This window comes from Mandrillus leucophaeus, unplaced genomic scaffold (assembly GCF_000951045.1).
Source record: "Mandrillus leucophaeus isolate KB7577 unplaced genomic scaffold, Mleu.le_1.0 Scaffold154, whole genome shotgun sequence".
Classification (NCBI taxonomy): Eukaryota; Metazoa; Chordata; class Mammalia; order Primates; family Cercopithecidae; genus Mandrillus; species Mandrillus leucophaeus.
Window position 1 is genome coordinate 748,503 of NW_012101521.1, and position 19,711 is coordinate 768,213.

Below are 19,711 nucleotides of genomic sequence, written 5' to 3' on the forward strand. Positions count from 1 at the left end.
GGGGTTTCACCGTGTTAGCCAGGATGGTCTCGATCTCCTGACCTCGTGATCCGCCCGCCTCGGCCTCCCCAAGTGCTGGGATTACAGGCGTGAGCCACCGCGCCCGGCCCAATTTTGATTTTCTTAAATTTGAGAACTGTTTATGTCCTTTTGCTTTTTAACTTATGTTTCTATTTATATCTTATTGTATGTCTTAATGTTGTTGCTATTTTTGATTGGTTCACCTTTTAGTGTTTCTACTTAAGAGTAGTTTACACACCACCGTTACTGTGTTTTTCTGTGCACTTACTATGACCAGTAAGTTTTGTACTTTCAGATGAATTCCTATTGCTCCTCAACATCCCTTTCTTTCTGATTGAAGTACCCCTTTTAGCATTTCTTATAGGGCAGATCTGGTGTTGAAATCCCTCAGCTTTTGTTTGTCTGGAAAAGTCTTTCTCCTTTTTTGAAGGATATTTTTACCGGGTATATTATTCTAGGGTAATTCTTTTTTCCTTCGGCACTTCAGATTCTCTCTCCTGGCCTGTATGGTTTCCACTGAAAAGTCTGCTGCCAGATGTATTGGAGCTCCATTCTATGTTGTTTTTCTCTTGCTGCTTTTAGGATCCTTTATCCTTGACGTTTGGGAGTTTGATTATCAAATGCCTTGAGGTAGTTGTCTTTGGGTTAAATCTACTGTAACCACCTTATACTTAGATATTGATATCTTTCTTTAGGTTTGGGAAGTTTTGCTATATCTTTGAGTGAATTTTGTACCATTATCTCTTTACCTCGTCTATAAGGACAGTAACTCTTAGATTTGCCCTTTTGAGGCTATTTTCTAGATTTTGTAGGCATGCTTCTGTGTTTTCTTTCTTTTTTTATGATACTTTAAGTTCTAGGGTACATGTGCACAACGTGCAGTTTTGTTACGTATGTATACATGTGCCATATTGGTGTGCTGCACCTGTTAACTCGTCATTTACATTAGGTATATGTGTTTTCTTTTATCTCCTCTGACTATGTATTTTCAAACAGCCTGCCTTTGAGCTCAGTAATTCTTCTGCTTGATTTAATTCTGCTCTTAAGAGACTCTGATGTATTCTTCAATATGTCAATTGTATGTTTCAACTCCAGAATTTCTACTTGAATCTTTTTAATTATTTCCATCTCTCTGTAGAATTCATCTACTAGAATTCTCAATTCTCTGTTATCTTGAATTTGAGTTTCTTCAAAATAGCTATTTTGAATTGTCTGAAAGGTCACATATCTATTTCTCCAGGATTGGTGCCTGGTGCCTTATTGAGTTCATTTGCTGAGGTCCGTGTTCTCCTGGATAGTCTTGATGCTTGGGGCAGTTCATGAGTGTTTGGGCGTTGAAAGTTAGGTTTTTGTTATTGTCTTTGCCGTCCAGGCTTGTTTGTATTCATCTTCCTTGGGAAGGCTGTCCAGGTGTTCAGAAGGACTTGGGTATTGTGATCTAAGTCACATCTGCATCAGGGGACATCCCAAGCACAGTAATACTATGGTTCGCGCAGATTCATAGTGATACCACTTTGGTGATCTTGGTATGATCCGGAAGATTTCTGGATGACCAGGCAGAGAGTCTTGTTTGCTTACTTTCTGTCTCTCTCTGTGCTGAGCCACCTGGATCTGGGTTTGGGGTGACACAAGCACCCCTGTGGTGATGACCAATGGGACTGCACTGGATCAGACCTGAAGCCAGCACAGCACTGGGTCTTTCCCAAGGCCCACTGTGACCACTACCAGGCTACCACCTATGTTGGATCAAGGTCCTAAGGCTCTGCAATCAAGTGGCAAAGCAGCCAGACTGGTGTCCTTCCCTTCAGGAGCAGTAAGTTCCCCCAGGCCCTGGGCAGGTGCAGAGAATGCCATTCAGGGGTCAGGGACTGGAGTCAAAAATCATAGAAACCTACCTGGTATTCTGTTGTACTGTGGCTGAGCTGGCACTTAAACCATGATGCAGACCTTTCTCACTCTTCCCTTTCTTTTCTTCTTTTCTTTTTATTCATTTATTTTTTGAGACAGTCTTACTGTGTCGCCTAGGCTTGAGTGCAGTGGTGCAATCTCGGCTCACTGCAACCTCCACCTCCTGGGTTCAAACGATTCTCGTGCCTCAGCCTCCCAAGTAGCTGGGATTGCAGGCGCCCACCACAACAGCCAGCTAATTTCTAGTAGAGATGGGGTTTCACCAGGTTGGCTGGATCTCCTGACCTCAAGTAATCCACCCGCCTCGGCCTCCCAAAGTCCTGGGATTCTAGGGGTGAGCCACCGCATCCTGTCCCCTTCTCTTTCTACACATAGAGGAGCCTCACCCCACAGCCACTACCACCACAGGCCCATAGGGAGTACTGCTAGGCTACTGCCAATGTTCCCTTAAGGTCCATGGGCTCTTCAGTCAGCTTGCGGTGAACGCTGCCAGGCCTAGGAATTACCCTTCAGGGCAGCGTGCTCCACCTTGGCCCAAGGCAGGTCCAGAAACGCCATCCACGAGCCAAGGCCTGGGATTAGGGACCCCAAAAGCCCGCTTGGTGCTCTACCCCACTGTGGTTGAGCTGGTACCTAAGGTGCAAGACAAAAGTCCCCTTTACTTTTCCCTCTACTTTTCTCAAGCAGGAGTCTCTCCCCATAGCCACAACAGCTGGGAATATGCTGGTTCTCACCTGAAACCAGCATCTCTGAGTCCACTCAAGGCCCTTGACATTCTACCTGGGTATTATTGCTGGTTCTTCAGAGCCCAAGGGCTCTTTAATCAGTAGGTGATGAATCCTGCCTGGGCTGGGTCCTTCCCTTCAAAACATCAGGTTTCCCTTCTGGCCCAGGGTATGTCTAGAAATGTCATCCAAGAGCTAGGGCCCAGAATGGGGGCCTCCCAACCCTGACTCTTGTCCTGTCCTACTGTAGCTGAGCTGGTATCCAAGATACAAGACAAAGTCTTCACTCTTCCTTCTTTTCTCCTGAAGCAGAAAGAAGGGGCCTCTTTTGGAGCTTTGAGCTGTGCTGCCTTGGGTTGGGGTGATGTAAGCACTCTCTTAGCTACCCTGACTGGTGCCTCAGTAGATCACGTCCCCTACCCCTCTACCCCCAGTTTACGAGCTCTGAGCTCAGATCAGCATTAGGACTTACCTAGGGATTGCAGTCTTTGTGGCCTAGACTGTTTCTCAGGTTCACTTAGGGCCACAGAGCACTCCAGCCCATGATGGCGAGGCTTTCCAGAACTCGAGCTCTGACCACTGGGGTGGGCAATTCCCCTCTGTCTAGGGCCAGAATCAAATGTTCCCCCTGTGGGTGGCCATCAGCTGAGTACAGCCCAGGTCTGCTTTCTGCTGTGACAGGGCAGTGCTGATTTTAATGCAAAGCCTCACAGTTGCTGTGCTCTCCCTCTCCCAACTGCACAGATTCTCCGCGCCATGCAGGGGTGGGAGAAGGGTGACGTCAGCAATTCAAGACTGTTTTTCCCACCTTCAGTGCCTCTTTCAGCAATAGAAAGTAAAAACCAGACACTGAGTGCTCACCTGATGTTTGGTTCCTATGAAGGTGCTCCCTTTGTACAGATAGTTGTCAAACTTAGTGTTCCTCTTGTAGGGATGATCAGTGGAGGCCTCTATTTGGCCATCTTACTCTATCCTTGGTTAAATGTTTCAAGTGTCATTCCTTGGAATAAAGTTCCCACCAAAAGACTAAATTTTTAGGGAGCACTTGCTGTGATAGAACAGTATGAAGAGCCAATCTGAGTCTAACAGCATCGAAAAGCTCCAAAAGAAACTTCACATCAAATACAATTAAGTTTATTTGCACTAAGACTGATGCACAAATTGTGCAGCACTCAATCAGAAGGGGTTCAGCGAGCTCTGCTGCAGCAGTGTGAGCAGTGAGCTTTTATAGGCTGATGAGAAATGGGACAAAATACATTTGCTCTATTTAAGTGGAAGAACCCTAGTTGGTAACTGGTAGTTTCTGATTGGTAAAGTCTCTGGCTTTGCTTTACTGTTTACATTGGGCTTTGCTTTGCCTGCATGGGAACCTAAAGCTCTGGAGTCATCTCCCCCGCAATGGCCTCTCAACGAAAATTTTTTGCACCTAGGATAGAATTCAGTTCTGTTAACCTATATCTTATTGAAAAAAATACCTAAATTGGCCATTCAAGTTTATAATTGTAACATTTCAATAGGAGATAGCACAGATTTACATAAGTTGATCTTTAAAGTTTTATGCTAGGTTTTGTAATTCTTTTTCAGGTTAAAGCCAATTCACAAGGAGACTGGTCAAGAGAAATAAGAGAATTACCGTTACTTAATGCAATGCCGCTACATAGTTGGCTCATACTCCATAGTAGGAGCAGTTACAGGGAAGCCATGTCCTTAAAGAGTCATCTACAGAGTGTCACAGCCCCCATGGGCATAACTATGAAACCAGCAGAAATGTAAGTAGAGCAGAAATTACTTCCAATTTGAAAATCAGTTAACAATCTTAAAGTATAACAACTAAAATATTGTAGGAATTGGTCACTGTATCAAAACCTTAAAAGTCTGTAAAGTCTAATCTCTAGTCAAAAAATATTAAAACAGACTTTGTGATATATGGTTTACGGCTATTAAGATACGTGTTGTAGAAGGTATGAGAATTAAGAACTTGATGTGAATGGATGGAGAATATTAAGAATTCTCAGTCATGTTTCCAAAAACTGAACTGAAACTTTCTAGAGCAGTTTTAGGTTTACAGCAAAATTAAGAGGAAGTTACAGAGACTTCTCGTATATATCCTGCCCCCAATAATGCATAGCCTCCCCCATCAACATCCCCTACCAGTGTGGTACATTTGTTACAGCTGATGAGCCCACATTGAAATATCATAATCACCCAAAGTCCATAGTTTACAGTAGGGTTCACTCTTGGAATTGTACATTCTACTGGTTTGGACAAATGTATATGACTTGTATCCACCATCGGTTTCATGCAGAGTATTTGTCACTGCCCTAAAAGTCTTCCGTGCGTCACCTAATTGTCCCTTTCTACCACCACCTACCCCTTGCGCCACAACCTCTGAGGACCACTATTTTTTTTTTTTTTTTTTTTTTACCATCTCCATGGTTTTGCCTTTTTAGAATGTCATGTAGTTAGACTCACAGTATGCAGTCTTCTCAGCCTTGGCTTCTTTTGCTTCGACCTTGGATGATAAAATCTGTAGAACAAACCATCAGGGCACAGGTTTACCTGTATAACAAACCTGCATGTGTATCCCTGAACCTAAACGTTTTCTTTTTTTTTAAAAAAGGGTTAGGTTCTGGTTAAGTAGCGTCTCCTGAGGGCAGGGCCTGTTAGGAACACAGGGCCCTGGTGTATTTCACAATAGTTTACTTTCTCCTTTCCCTGCTGGAAGCACTAAACAATTTTCCTCTGGTATTTATTGCGAGGACCTGGTCAAGCTCCTAGAGGTAAAACTCTCAAAATTGTGGGGAGCCTCCTATGACTGGGTATACCTGGAGTTTTTAACCCTCACAGTTGTCCATGCTGAGCCTGCAGTAATTCATCAGTTACAGGTTAGGTCACCTGACACAGGAACTGTTATCCTGGGAAGTTTCTTGAGTCTTTGCTCTAGCTAGCCAGGACTCCCTGTTTTGCTTATTTGTCTCTTCAATATAGGAGGCAGTGATTTGCCTTGTGTCCTCACCTCTCTTGAAAATCCTAGGAGAACTGTTCATTTTTTTCAGTCTGTTTAGCGTTTGACTTGTTAGGACAGAGTAGTGACTTCAAAGCTCCTTACAAGTAGAATCGGAAACTGAAAGTCTACTGTCTTTTTTTTTTTTTTTTTTTGAGACAGAGTCTCGCTCTGTTGCCCAGGCTGGAGTGCAGTGGCCAGATCTCAGCTCACTGCAAGCTCCGCCTCCTGGGTTCAAGCCATTCTCCTGCCTCAGCCTCCCGAGTAGCTGGGACTACAGGCGCCCGCCACCTCACCTGGCTAGTTTTTTTGTATTTTTTAGTAGAGATGCGGTTTCACCGTGTTAGCCAGGATGGTCTCGATCTCCTGACCTCATGATCTGCCTGTCTCGGCCTCCCAAAGTGCTGGGATTACAGGTGTGAGCCACCGCGCCCGACTGTCTTTTTTCTTTTAAATATACTTTCTACTGAAATGCATATCTTGCCTTTTTATCATGTCTTACTTTATATTTAATTAGCTGTCTGAGATGTTTATCATGTTTCACTGGTCAGTACCTTTTGAATAAGAATGCTATATTTTTTAGGATTGAAGTAGATGGGGATGCTAACTCCTATATAGACACATTACGGAAATATACCAGACCAACACTGCAGATGGTAAGTGTCTAGTTGATACATGTACAGTCTTTAGTTATTGTTCTAAACTATTTTGATAAGTATTTTAGAATTCAAAATGTTGTCACTGGTTTCCTGAACTTGCCAATGAAAGCAGATTAACCTGCATAATATAGCTGAATAAAGCCTTTCATGGTTTAGCTATTCCTGAATATCACAATTTTAAGCTAATTTTCTCAGGCTTGGGGACCTGTAATTACTTTTAAAATCTCCTAACTTGAAAAAAATACACTATACAAGTATAAAGTAGTGTGGGTATTAACAATCACCACATTCATTAACTTTCATCCCCAGATGTAACCTGCCAAGTCTATGATCACGATCTTCTAACCTGTGTTATTCTTCTTGCCTGGTATTTTTCTTTTTCTTTTCTTTTTTTTTTTGAGACGGAGTCTTGCTCCGTGGCCCAGGCTGGAGTGCAGTGGTGTGATCTCAGCTCACTGTAACCTCTACCTCCTGGTTCAAGCAATTCTCCTGCCTCACCCTCCCAAGTAGCTGGGATTACAGGTGCCTACCATCACACCCCACTAATTTTTGTATTTTTAGTAGAGATGGGGTTTCACCATGTTGGCCAGACTGGTCTCTAACTCCTGACCTAAAGTGATCCACCCGCCTTGGTCTCCCAAAGCACTGGGATTACAGGCATGAGCCATCGTGCCTGGCAATTCTTGCCTGGTATTTTTCTAGGAGTCTGTTCTTTCCTTTCTTGCATTCAGTGTCTTAGACCAAGTTGTCATTATGTTTTATCTGAATTACTACAGCAAATTCTTCTTATTATTATTTTTTGAGATAGAGTCTCGCTCTGTCGCCCAGGCTGGAGTGCAGTGGTGCGATCTCGGCTCACTGCAAGCTCCGCCTCCTCGGTTCATGCCATTCTCCTGCCCCAGCCTCCCAAGTAGCTGGGACTACAGGCACCCGCCAACATGCCCGGCTAATTTTTTGTATATTTAGTAGAGACGGGGTTTCACCGTGTTAGCCAGGATGTCTTGATCTCCTGACCTCATGATCAGCCCGCCTCGGCCTCCCAAAGTGCTGGGATTACAGGCGTGAGCCACTGTGCCCGGCCCCTTGAGCCTGTTTTTAACCCATCCTTGTCAACATGGTGATAAGTTCCTGGAAACTGAATAGGATGGAAATGATATTGCAGGCTTAAGCAATTGATGTATATTGCCAAATTGCCTCTTGCAGCAATTGCTGTAATTTATAATTATAATTTATAACATTAATGTTAACTATAATTTAGAACATCAATATTAACTATAATTTACAACACTATAATTTAAACACTTAACAATTTAATGTTAATTATAGTTTGTAATGTTAATTATAATTTGTTCCACACATTCACCCTTCCAATTGTTTAATGTAACTAATTATAACTAATGTAATTATAATTTTCTAATAAATACATACCATATAATTGATATAATTGTTATAATTAATAACATGGCTCTAGACCCTTCACCCTCTTGGGTTCAAATATTTTCTTAATAAATTAACTCTAACTTGTCAGTCTTCCACCTAAGTTGCCTGCTCGAGATGGTTTTTCTTTCCTGTATCACTGTTGTTGTATCTTATGGAATGTCATGTTGGCTGGTTTTCAAGGTGATTTGTATCCTGCCCAATGATGACAAACACAGATATGACAGTATAAAAAGATACCTATGTACCAAATGCCCGATTCCAAGCCAATGTGTAGTGAAAAAGACCTTAGAAAAAGTCCAGGCAAGAACCATTGTCACCAAGATTGCCCAGCAGATGAATTGCAAGATGGGAGGAGCCCTCTGGAAGGTGGAGACTGATGTACGTTGTATTTCATTGACGTCATTTAACTTATATCTAATAAAACTTAAGGTTCTCTTAATTGTTAATGCTTAAATTTTGCTCACGTTCTAACTCCACTACCTTTTCCAAAAAACCTTAAGGTACAAAGAACAATGTTCGTTGGCATTGATTGTTTCCACGATATCGTAAATCGACAGAAATCAATAGCAGGATTTGTGGCAAGTACCAATGCTGAATTAACAAAGTAAGTAAGCTCTGGTAGATATTGTTTAGTCGGTAGCTGACTGTGGACCAAACAGAAAAGATGAACCTAATTAATATTTGTTAACTCAAGAGGTTGGGAATTTGACAGATGAGTTATTCTTAGTCACGTGCTCTCCTGATTTTGCTGGCAAAGTTATGTTCCCAGAACACTTTGCATGGTTGGCTGCTCTGCATCATTTTCCATTGCTGCCTAACATACCACAAACGTGGCAGTTGATGACAAATGCCCGTCTCTATCTGCACAGTTTTTCTCACCAGACACCTGGTAGTTCACAGCTCTCAGGACCTTACAAGGCATAAATTAAGGTATCAGCCAAGCCACATTATCATCTGGAGGCTGGGCAGCCCTCCCTTTCCAAGCTCATGTCATTGTGGCTGAATCCATTTTTTTGTGGTTGGATGACAGAGGTCCTTGTTTTTTTTGTTTTGTTTTTGTTGTTGGCTGTCAGCTGCGGGCCAGTCTTGATTTCTCTCACATAGCAAACCCCTCTCCATCTTCCAACCAGCCAGGGCACATTGAGCCCTTGTTCTGTGTTGAATCTGACCACCTCTTCTGCCATCAGCCAGAAAAAACATCCCTGCTTTTAAAGGAGCTCATGTAATTACAAATGACCCATTTGGAAAACCTTTATCATAAAGTCAATGGAGCCATATAGCATGACATAATCACAGGGGTGGTATCCTGCTGTGATCACAGGCTCCAGGGATTAGACCAGGTAGAGTTCTGTCTACCATAGGCTCTGCTCAGTAAATGTCTTAAATGGGTATCACTAACACATAGTGAAATATTTGAGATGTGCATGGGTAAAGAGACATTGAAACATAATAAGTGGTCAGAGATCTGTAAGTATAAGATCTTGTCTTCATACACTTGCATGTGATGTACTTCCAAGAGGAGATGTACGTCTATATCCCATGCTCTTGTTTTCTCCCAGGGCCCTTTTATTTTCTGTTCTCAGAGTAGAAACCACGCTGTACCTTGAAATAAGTTTGCAGTCTTAAGTTTGCCGTCCTTTGCGCATTACTTGATGTGTGACCATTGCAAATTACCTCTATGTTTAACAATGATCATGGCCCACTAGGTATAATTCAGGAATATCTTTTAAGGAAGATCCATCTTTATTTCCATAGATGATTACTTTTTTTCCAGTCATATTCTGCTTCAATATGATAACACTGTTTTGTTCTACTTTTTGTTTGAAAATAATCATAGGGAACAATTATACTTACAATTATTCAACAGATACTTTTTCAAGTAATAAACTTATTTTAATAGTGTAAAATCTGCTTTCCAATCAATGAAAGAAAAACTTCCAGAAAAATTATGAAAATAGCCAATACCTTGAACAAAGAGAAACACACATAGCTAAGTAAATATTACAATTACGTACTCCAAACCCAAGAAAGCAGAGACCATCACGAACCAAATCATTCTTGGAGCTGTCAACAGATTTTTCTGAGTGGCTGCCATGTTCCGATGCTGACACTGGCAGTGAAAATATGGAGCCAAGACGCCTGGTCATACCCTATGAATTAAATCCTAGTGAGAAGAGGCAGACAGATACATCACAATATGTCAGGTGGTCAGATGGGGTTACTCTGAAGTAAACAAGAATGCAGTAAGGGGATAGAAACTTGAGACAGCATACCATTTTACTGGATATGTTGAGGTTGTCACAACAGCTGCCACCATTCCAAAGCAAACTCCTTCCTCAGTGAGGGGGAACATGTAGGAGCCACTGTTGAGAGCATTGATCCCAAAGCAGGAGCCACGGGGAGCACAGGGTTTTCATTTTATTGCATTCCCCCGTAGGCGAAACTGCAGTCGTCTTGTACAATAAAGCATGACTAATTTGTAGTAATGTGAATAAATGCTTCCATTCTATTTGACTATTTGTATGCACTCAGAATTTTCTAAAATGCCTAAGATCAAAAGAGACCAACCAAGACTTTGATCTCTGTGGCGATATGAATTGATGCTAAAATGTCCTCAACTACTGATAGTAATATTTTTTTGCTCGTAGATTAATGCAGACTCAAAATGAGATTTTAAGAATCTTGTTTTCCAAACTGGTGGTTTGTTTTTTCTGTGAACAGGTGGTACTCTCAATGTGTCATCCAGAAAACAGGAGAAGAGCTTGTGAAAGAGCTGCAGACCTGCTTGAAAGGTCAGTGTCTTGTAGCGGTTGGGGAACCCGACACTATACAAGTAGTTCTCCACCAGTCGACCTGTTGCCTCCAGAGGACACTTGGCAATGACTGAACCTTTAGTGTTTGGGATCTCAACTGGGGTGGAGGTGGTACTGCCATTGAGTCCTAGTGGATAGAAGACAAAGATGCCGCTAAACATCCTAGCATGCGTAGGTTGACCCCATCTCCACCACCTCCACCACGAATTCTCTGGATCAAAACTTCCATAGTGCTGTCGCTGAGGAACGCCGGAATAGACAGGACTCATGCAGTAAAACTGCCCTGAAAGCTACAGTGTTGGGAATAGACAGGACTTAAGCAGTAAAACTGCCCTGAAAGCTGCAATGTTAAAAGATGGACTTAGAATTTGTCAAAAGCAGCAAAGGCTAGTTTTTTCCAAGTTACGGTTTATTTACACAAGCTTCTGATTTCCTCTCAGCTGCCCTGGATGTCTGGTGTAAAAACGAATCATCGATGCCACATTCTATTATTGTGTATCGGGACGGAGTGGGAGATGGTCAGCTTCAAGCATTGCTTGACCATGAAGCAAAAAAGATGTCGACCTACTTAAAAACCCTCTCTCCTAATAAGTAGGTTGTATTAATTGTGAAGTGTAGTGACTCATCCCTGTAATCCCAGCACTTTGGGAGGTCAAGGTGGGCAGATCACTTAAGCCCAGGAGTTCAAGACCAGCTTAGGCAACGGAGAGAGACCCTATCTCTACAAAAGATAAAAAAATTAGCTGAGCCTGGTGGTGTGTGCCTGCAGTCCCAGCTACTCAGAAAGCTGAGGTGGGCAGGTCACTTGAGCCTAGGAGCACTGCACTCATACCTGGGTGACACAGTGAGACCTTGTCTCAAAAAAAATCGTACTGTGAAGATTTTAGCTTGACAGTTTAGTCTTTGAAAAATCTGATGTTTTTTAGGGGAAAACACCAATACAATGTGTGATGAGAGTAGGCGCTTGATATAAATAGTGGCTTCTGTGAATGAGTGTAGGAGCTTGATATAAATAGTGGCTTCTGTGGATGGGTTGGGGGAGCGCGGGGAAGACCCTTCTGCTTTGATTTTGCGTTCCACGCCCAAGTCAGAATGCAAAGCAGAATTGGACCTGGCAGGAGCAGACTGCTTCCACCATAAAGCTCCAGTTGAATCTTCCTACTTTATTTCAAGTCTTGCTGTGGGAGGGCTTGTTCACCTCAGATAATCACAGAAATCTGTGAACGGCCCGGCATGGTGGCTCATGCCTGTAATCCCAGCACTTTGAGAGGCGGAGGCGGGTGGATCACTTGAGGCCAGGAGTTTGAGACCAGCCTGGCCACCATAGCAAAACCCCATCTCTGCTAATAAAAATACAAAAATTAGCCAGGCGTGGTGGCACACACCTGTAATACCAGCTACTTGGGAGGCTGAGCCATGAGAATCGCTTGAACCTGGGAGAGGGAGGTTGTAGTGGGCTGAGATCATGCCACTGCACTCCAGCCTAGGGGACAGAGTCAGACTCCATCTCAAAAAAAGAAGAAATCCATGAACGCAGCCTGCCAACAGTTCACACTTATCCTGGACTTTTGTGTGTCTCCAGACTGGAGGAGCCAGCGGGAGGGAATCTCCAGCCCTAAGACTTACAAAACCTGGGAAACTCCACTTTTGTAAAACTCCTGTTTCCTGAGGGCCCGCTGCCCAGCCGGGATTGTAGGAATGATCCTAAAGTTGTGAGGAAGGGACCCTTCCCCTGGGATGTGGGTGGCTATGAATAAATACCTCCTCATTTACTGCTTCAATTGGGCACATGGAGCTTAGACAGTAAAATTAGGGTGTAAGGAGGGCTGCTGTCCATTCTTCTGAATGGGTCCCAAATGTAAAACAGATGTTTTAATACACTGTATACTTCTGAGGTAAGACTGAGTAAACCTAGAGATACTTACCCTAATTTTTTTAAGTTTCACTCTAGCTTTCATTGTGGTGAAGAAACGAATAAACACTAGATTTTTTCTTAAGCGTGGAAGCGATTTTCAAAATCCACCTCCAGGAACAGTTATTGACATAGAGTTGACTAGGAATGAATGGTAAGTCACCTGTATTTTTTGTATCTGGATCTATAATTTTCTCAATTTGCTTCAGTTCAGTACAATCACTTAATTCCAATAAGTTTACCTTAAAGCATTTCTGATTCTTTTTTTTTTTTTTTTGGAGACGGAGTCTTGCTCTGTCGCCCAGGCTGGAGTGCAGTGGCCGGATCTCAGCTCACTGCAAGCTCTGCCTCCCGGGTTTACGCCATTCTCCTGCTCCCAAGTAGCTGGGACTACAGGTGCCCACCACCTCACCCGGCTAGTTTTTTGTATTTTTTTAGTAGAGACAGGGTTTCACTGTGTTAGCCAGGATGGTCTCGATCTCCTGACCTCGTGATCCGCCCGTCTCGGCCTCCCAAAGTGCTGGGATTACAGGCTTGAGCCACCGCGCCCGGCCCATTTCTGATTCTTTAGAACTAATTTGTCTGTTTTTTTACTATTGGGTAGAGATTCCTCATTTGGATCTAGAAATCGCAATTAGTCTTTTGGTTGTCGAAGTTCCTTCATCAAACATTTGTAAATGTCTGTGACCACATAAGAGTTAACTTCAGTGTGGCCCTAAAACCCTTTAAATTATGAATACAAAAGATAGCAAGTGATGTTTATATTAACAATTTGGAGTCATCACAAATCGAATTATATTGAATATATCATGACCATCAAAATGTTTATGCAGTAGCCCAAGAGGTTATCTGTCTGTCTGTCTCTTCCTATCTATCTGATGGAGTCTTGCTCTGTCGCCTAGGCTGGAGTACAGTGGCGCAATCTCAGCACACTGCAACCTCTGCCTCCCAGGTTGAAGCAATTCTTCTGCCTCAGCCTCCTGAGCAGCTGGGATTACAGGTGCCTGCCACCACGCCCAGCTAATGTTTTGTATTTTTAGTAGAGATGGGGTTTCACCATGTTGGCCAAGCTGGTCTCGAACTCCTGACCTCAAGTGATCCACCCACCTTGGTGACCCAAAGTGCTGGGATTACAGGCGTGAGCCACCACGTCCAGCCAGAGGTTTCTATTTTAAAAATGTCTTTCTGCTTTAAAACAGCAGTGTGGGGCTGGGCGTGGTGGCTCATGCCTGTAATCTCAGCACTTTGGGAGGCCAAGGCGAGCGGATCACGAGGTCCAGAGATCAAGAGCATCCTGGCTAACATGGTGAAATCCTCTCTCTACTAAAAATACAAAACATTAGCCGGGCGTGGTGGTGGGTGCCTGTAGTCTCAGCTACTCAGGAGGCAGAGGCAGGAGAATGGTGTGAACCTGGGAGGCGGAGCTTGCAGTGAGCAAAGATCGCACCACTGCACTCCAGCCTCGGCGACAGAGTAAGACTGTGTCTCAAAACATAAAAAAATAAACAGCAGTGTGAAAAAAGAGACCAGTTTCCTTCATGTGAAACATTTTGTATGACACTTATTCTTTGTTATCCTGAACAAAGAAATGTGTTCAGAAAGTAATACTGAATAGGCTACAAAATAGATTCATACAGGCAGCCCTGTTGTTCATGGACCCAAGGAAAGTAATTCCAAACAGTGATTTAGAAGTCTTTTTCTTGTTATGAGGATGTAAGTCATTATGAGTGAGAGCCAACCTTTAAGACATTAAGATTAGACACAACTTCCAGAAGATGAAATGGTTAGAGACATTCTATATAAAAATGTACTGAAAAAAGAAAAGATATAAAAAGGAATAAAGGCCGTAAGAATGTCTAATGAAAAGGTCAATTTGTATTTGAATATCTAACAAACATGAATATAGTCAAAATGAAGAAAAATCAGTGGAAGGGTTAAAAGAGTAGGTTAGACATAAAAAGAGAACAAATTGTTAACTGGAACATATGTTCACAAAATTTCCATAATGCAGTGGAGAGCCATAAAGATGTGGAAGATATAAAAAAATGTTTAGGAAAATGTAAGGCAAAATAAGATTTGCTCTATATCTAATAGAAGTTTCAGTAGTAGATAAGATATGATGGGGGTGTGGTGGGGTAGAGCAATATTCAAAGAGAAAGTCTGAGATTCTGAATCCTCAGATTGAAGAATAACAAGATTTGGGCAAAGATCTGTAAACGTTCACACTTAGAAATGTTATAGCGAAACTTCAGCAGGCATAAGAAAATGTAAAAGCAACCACAGGAATAATATATTTACAAACAATAAAAATCACATTCAGCAAGAGTAGAAACAAGAATACTATGAAGTATCTTTAAAATGCTTAAAAATAGCCATCAAGCTAGAATTTGATACCTAGCTAACTTATCAAGGGTGACAGTGAAATACAAACATGCTCAGTTTGTGCATATACAGTATATACATTAGCAGATCCACCAGACCCTCACTGAGAGAACTACCCAAAAAGACTGTATTTTAGGAAGAAGGAAATCGAACAGTGAAGGGAGAATTAAATGCAAGAAGCAATGCTGATGAGTTACGATGGAGCATAAAAAAGCCTTGATTTCATAAATGGCAATTTACAGGGTATATTAAAATAAGACCTGGCCGGGCGTGGTGGCTCACACCTGTAATCCCAGCACTTTGGGAGGCCGAGGCGGGTGAATCGCGAGGTCAAGAGTTCGAGACCAGCCTGACCAACATGGTGAAACCCTGTCTCTACTAAAAATACAAAAATTAGCTGGGCATGGTGGTGGGCACCTGTAATCCCAGCTACTCGGGAGGCTGAGGCAGGAGAATTGCTTGAACCCAGGAGGTAGAAGTTGCAGTGAGCTGAGATTGCATCACTGCACTCCAGCCTGGGCAACAGAGCGAGACTGTGTCCAAAAAAAAAAAAAACCCTAAAATACTGGATATAACACTTACATAGAAAAGGAGTTATGAGGTTAAAGCATAATAAGATTCTTCAGTTATTAGGGAAAATGATAAAGTTTCTGGTGCTTTATACTTAAAGCAGTTACATAAATGAAAGACTTAACGTGAAACCACAGTGGAAATCATGACATTCATACCAAGAGTTAGGAAGAAATGAAGTAAAATGAAGGAAAGGCAGAAACATTTGATCAATCTAGTGCAAGGCAGGAAAGGATTAAAGGAAGGAGCAAATAAAAAGTATCATAAACATAAAGTACAACATAAGATTGTAAACATAAAAATAAATTCAATATTTATAACACACACATAGATCAATCTTAAGGGTTGTATTAAGAAGTTTAAATATAGTCCAGTGATCCTCAGCGAGGCAGCAGGCCTTCATCCCAGGATCTCTGAATGGAATTATCTACAGCCATATCAGATCAAATGCGCCAATCTTGTTTCTTCCTCTAGGTTTCAGTGCATGTACTTGAAGTCAAAATCCCACAAGAGTTACTATCTCTGTCAGTGATTCAATTGCCTTCTATAAATTTGATCTCTCAAATCATTGCTCAGACTGGTTTCTAAATGCAAAGGAAACTTAGTCTATAGAATAGATTTTTGTAAGCTATTTTACTAAATATTTTCATTTCAGACATTAGGTTTACTTACTGTACCCTCTTTCGAAAATGAGCTGATACCCACATGTCCTATATTTCCAGGTATGACTTTTTTATTGTGAGTCAGTCTGTGCAAGATGGAACTGTTACCCCCACTCATTATAACGTCATCTATGACACGATTGGCTTGAGCCCAAATACAGTACAGCGTTTAACGTACTGTCTATGCCACATGTATTATAATTTGCCAGTAAGTACTTTCTGTTACTTTTTTCTTCAGATTTTTAAAATGTACTATTCAAGATTGAACAATGTTGGACCTCTGAATTGGCTTCCATGAATTTAAATTTAGGGAAAGTAGATGTAAAGTGAAAAAAATTTAGTTGTGTTTTTGTTTTTGTTTTTTTTCCTACTAAAGGGCATCATTCGAGTTCCAGCGCCTTGCCACTATGCCCACAAGCTGGCTTACCTCGTGGGACAGTCCATTCACCAGGAACCGAATCGTTCCCTGTCAACCCGTCTCTTTTACCTTTGACCTGCAGAGGAAGACCTGATGTGATACTGAAACCACAACGTGTAATCCTGTCTTCCTTTTGAAGCAGGATGTCTGAAATACTTTCCTAGGTCCATAGCTTTACATTCCCATTGTTCTTGATTGGACATGGGAGAGATTCAGAGTGATATGTTCTACTCTCAGTACTATCACAGACTGATTTTTCCAGAAAGGAGAAATGACAGGGTTTGGCTTGCAGTTTCCCTTTCAAATATGTGACAGATCTCATAACTAAACGTGACTGAACATTTTCCACCCCAAGCAGGGCCACTCTAATAATTGAAAAGATGGGACATTTGTCACAGAGAGAGTACATCTGTGAACAAGTAAACTCTACTTGGAAAACTACATCTGCTTTATTTTTGAAACTTTTTTTGTTAACAGACAGGAAAGGAAGACATAAAAGTAACAACACCGAATTTCTTTTTAATATTTTGTATTTAGAATTAACCTATTACTGATGAGTTACATAGGAAGCATTGTGTTATTCCTTGTACTGGGGTAGGAATTTGGATGTATTTTTGGTGGAAAGATCATAAAGAAAGCTTGATTATGCCTGTAATCCCCAGCACTTTTGGAAGCCCAAGGCGAGTAGATCACCTGAGGTCAAGAGTTCCAGACCAGCCTGGCCAATATGGTGAAACCCTGTCTCTACTAAAAATACAAAAATTAGCCAGATGTGGTGGTGGGTACCTGTGATCCCAGCTACTCATGAGGCTGAGGCAGAAGAATCGCTTGAAGCTGTGAGGTGGAGTTTGCAGCAAGGCAAGATCTTGCCATAGCACTCCAGCCTGGGCAACAGAGTGAGACTCTGTCTCAAAAACAAAACAAAACAAAAAATTGGCAGCTTAGGAACACAAATATTTGTTTTTTCCACAAAGAAGGAAAACTAAGCTCTGTTAATGAACTTGTTTAATTCATTCTATTGCATGGTCCCAGTATGTTATGTTAGCCGGATCAAAATCCAAAGTCTTCAGTAAGTTATTTAAGTGGAGCTATTATGTTTTTCTTGAAAGTGGACTTTTTTCTCTCCACCTAAAACTATCCTTAATTAGACTCAGGAAACAATGTTTTTTTTTTTTGTTTGTTTTGTTTTGTTTTTTATGTTGTCGTTGTTGTTTTATATGGAGTCTTGCTCTGTCACCCAGGCTGGAGTACAATGGCACGATCTTGACTCACTGCAACCTCGGCCTCCCAGGTTCAAGCGATTCTCCTGCCTCAGTCTCCCAAGTATCTGGAACTATAGGCATGCGCCACCACACCCAGCTAATTTTTGTATTGTTAGTAGAGATGGGGTTTTGTCATGTTGGCCAGGCTGGTCTCAAACTCCTGACCTCAAGTGATCAGCCCGCCTCAGCCTCCCAAAGTGCTGGGATTACAGGTGTGAGCCACCGCGCCTGGCCTTGTTTTGTTTTCTTATACTCAGATAGTGTTATTGTGGGGGTGGGTGTAGGGGTGGGGATTAACTTCAAATATACAAGAAAAGGTATATTTGGAAACATAATTGCTTGATTATATATTAGGTTTACAATTTGAACTGGTCTTGTAAGAAATAAAATGGAAAGACTTCAGAATCTAAACGCATCGTAATCTAGGTAATGTCCTCCTGAGCAGTTATTGCTAACGGCAATAAACATTGAGATGGGTCTGTAATTTAAGAAACACTAAGATAACATGTTCTTAAGTTAGAATCTGATTTATAATGATTAATTTCTAGAGGTCTAAAAACGGTTTCTTGGAAAGAACAAACCGAAAGTAGGTATTAAAACTTTCTGAATGTTCTCTATAAATATAATATATCATTTATTCCTAACACTGTTAAATTTAAGATGATGTGATTCAATAAAGTTATTCATGTTAAAATCAGTGATTTTAACATGAATTAAACATGACTGGCTCTTGTTATTTTTTAAATGTTTTTAGCCTTCCTAATATACTAATTTGTTGCTTTCTAAGATAACTAGAAATACTGCTGTGACCAGGGAAATATCCAATTAGCCTATTAGTTCTTTATAAATTGGGTGAAGGAAGCTGGGTATGCAATATTTCCAGGAAAAGTCTCATTTCAGAGGCTTACAGATAAAAATGTAATGTATCACAACACCTCAGTTTCACATTGTTGAGCCAGGGTTGGGAGTGCTAATTAAAAGTCTGTCAGGGCTGGGCATGGTGGCTCATGCTTGTAATCCCAACACTCTGGGAGGCCGAGGTGGGTGGACCACTTGAGATCAAGAGCTCAAGACCAGCCTGGCCAACATGGTGAAACCCTGTCTCTACTAAACATACAAAAATTAACTGGGCATGCTGGCACATACCTGTAATCCCAGCTACTTAGGAGGCTGAGGCAGGAGAATCCCTTGAACCTGGGAGGCAGAGGTTGCAGTGAAGCAAAATTGCACCACTGCACTCCAGCCTGGGTGACAGAGTAAGACTCCGTCTCAAAAAAAAAAAAAAAAAAAATCATAAGAAATCCATTTGGCCTATGAAGTAGCAATACAATAATTCAAAAAATGAACTTGCCTCTGGCAATAACATATCGATCCTTGCACTGAATACAGCTCAAAGCTGGACAAAATATTAGAATGTTGAACAGCATCAAAGTGTTAGAAACAAAATGCTTATTCCCTGGTGCTGCAAAGAAATAGCACTCAAACATTAATTTTCTCAGCAAGGCAGTTTTAATTTTCTGCAGAAAGGGTGCTCATTGCAGATGGAACAATGGCAAGAGCACACCTGGACAGGGGAGAGGAAGGAGTTCTTATTCCTGATATAGGTGGCCCCTTCTGCTGTATTGTTCCCTTATTGGCTATGACTGGACCACACAGTCTAAGCTAATTCCAATTGGCTGGGTTTTTTTGTTTGTTTGTTTTGTTTGTTCTTTGCGACGGAGTCTCACTCTGTTGCCCAGGCTGGAGTGCAGTGGCCGGATCTCAGCTCACTGCAAGCTCCGCCTTCCGGGTTTACGCCATTCTCCTGTCTCAGCCTCCCGAATAGCTGGGACTACAGGCGCCTGCCACCTCGCCTGGCTAGTTTTTTGTATTTTTTAGTAGAGACGGGGTTTCACCATGTTAGCCAGGATGGTCTCGATCTCCTGACCTCGTGAT

General features: G+C 41.9%; 1 protein-coding gene across 3 annotated transcripts in view; it reads left to right on the plus strand.

Annotated features, from left to right (window-relative positions):
• Positions 1-17,063, plus strand: part of PIWIL3 (piwi-like RNA-mediated gene silencing 3) — a 48,670-nt gene extending 31,607 nt beyond the window's left edge. For 2 of the 3 annotated variants that reach the window (XM_011975342.1, XM_011975341.1), the window contains 9 exons: positions 4,239-4,423; positions 6,242-6,314; positions 7,938-8,135; positions 8,258-8,361; positions 10,479-10,549; positions 11,011-11,161; positions 12,511-12,636; positions 16,157-16,304; positions 16,473-17,063. In XM_011975342.1, coding sequence (XP_011830732.1) covers positions 4,239-4,423; positions 6,242-6,314; positions 7,938-8,135; positions 8,258-8,361; positions 10,479-10,549; positions 11,011-11,161; positions 12,511-12,636; positions 16,157-16,304; positions 16,473-16,589 — 1,173 coding nt within the window. In that variant the 3' untranslated portion in view covers positions 16,590-17,063. Of the gene's footprint in view, positions 1-4,238; positions 4,424-6,241; positions 6,315-7,910; positions 8,136-8,257; positions 8,362-10,478; positions 10,550-11,010; positions 11,162-12,510; positions 12,637-16,156; positions 16,305-16,472 lie in introns of all 3 variants that reach the window. The other variant, XM_011975340.1, reaches the window with a different exon arrangement.
• Positions 17,064-19,711: the final 2,648 nt, after the last annotated feature.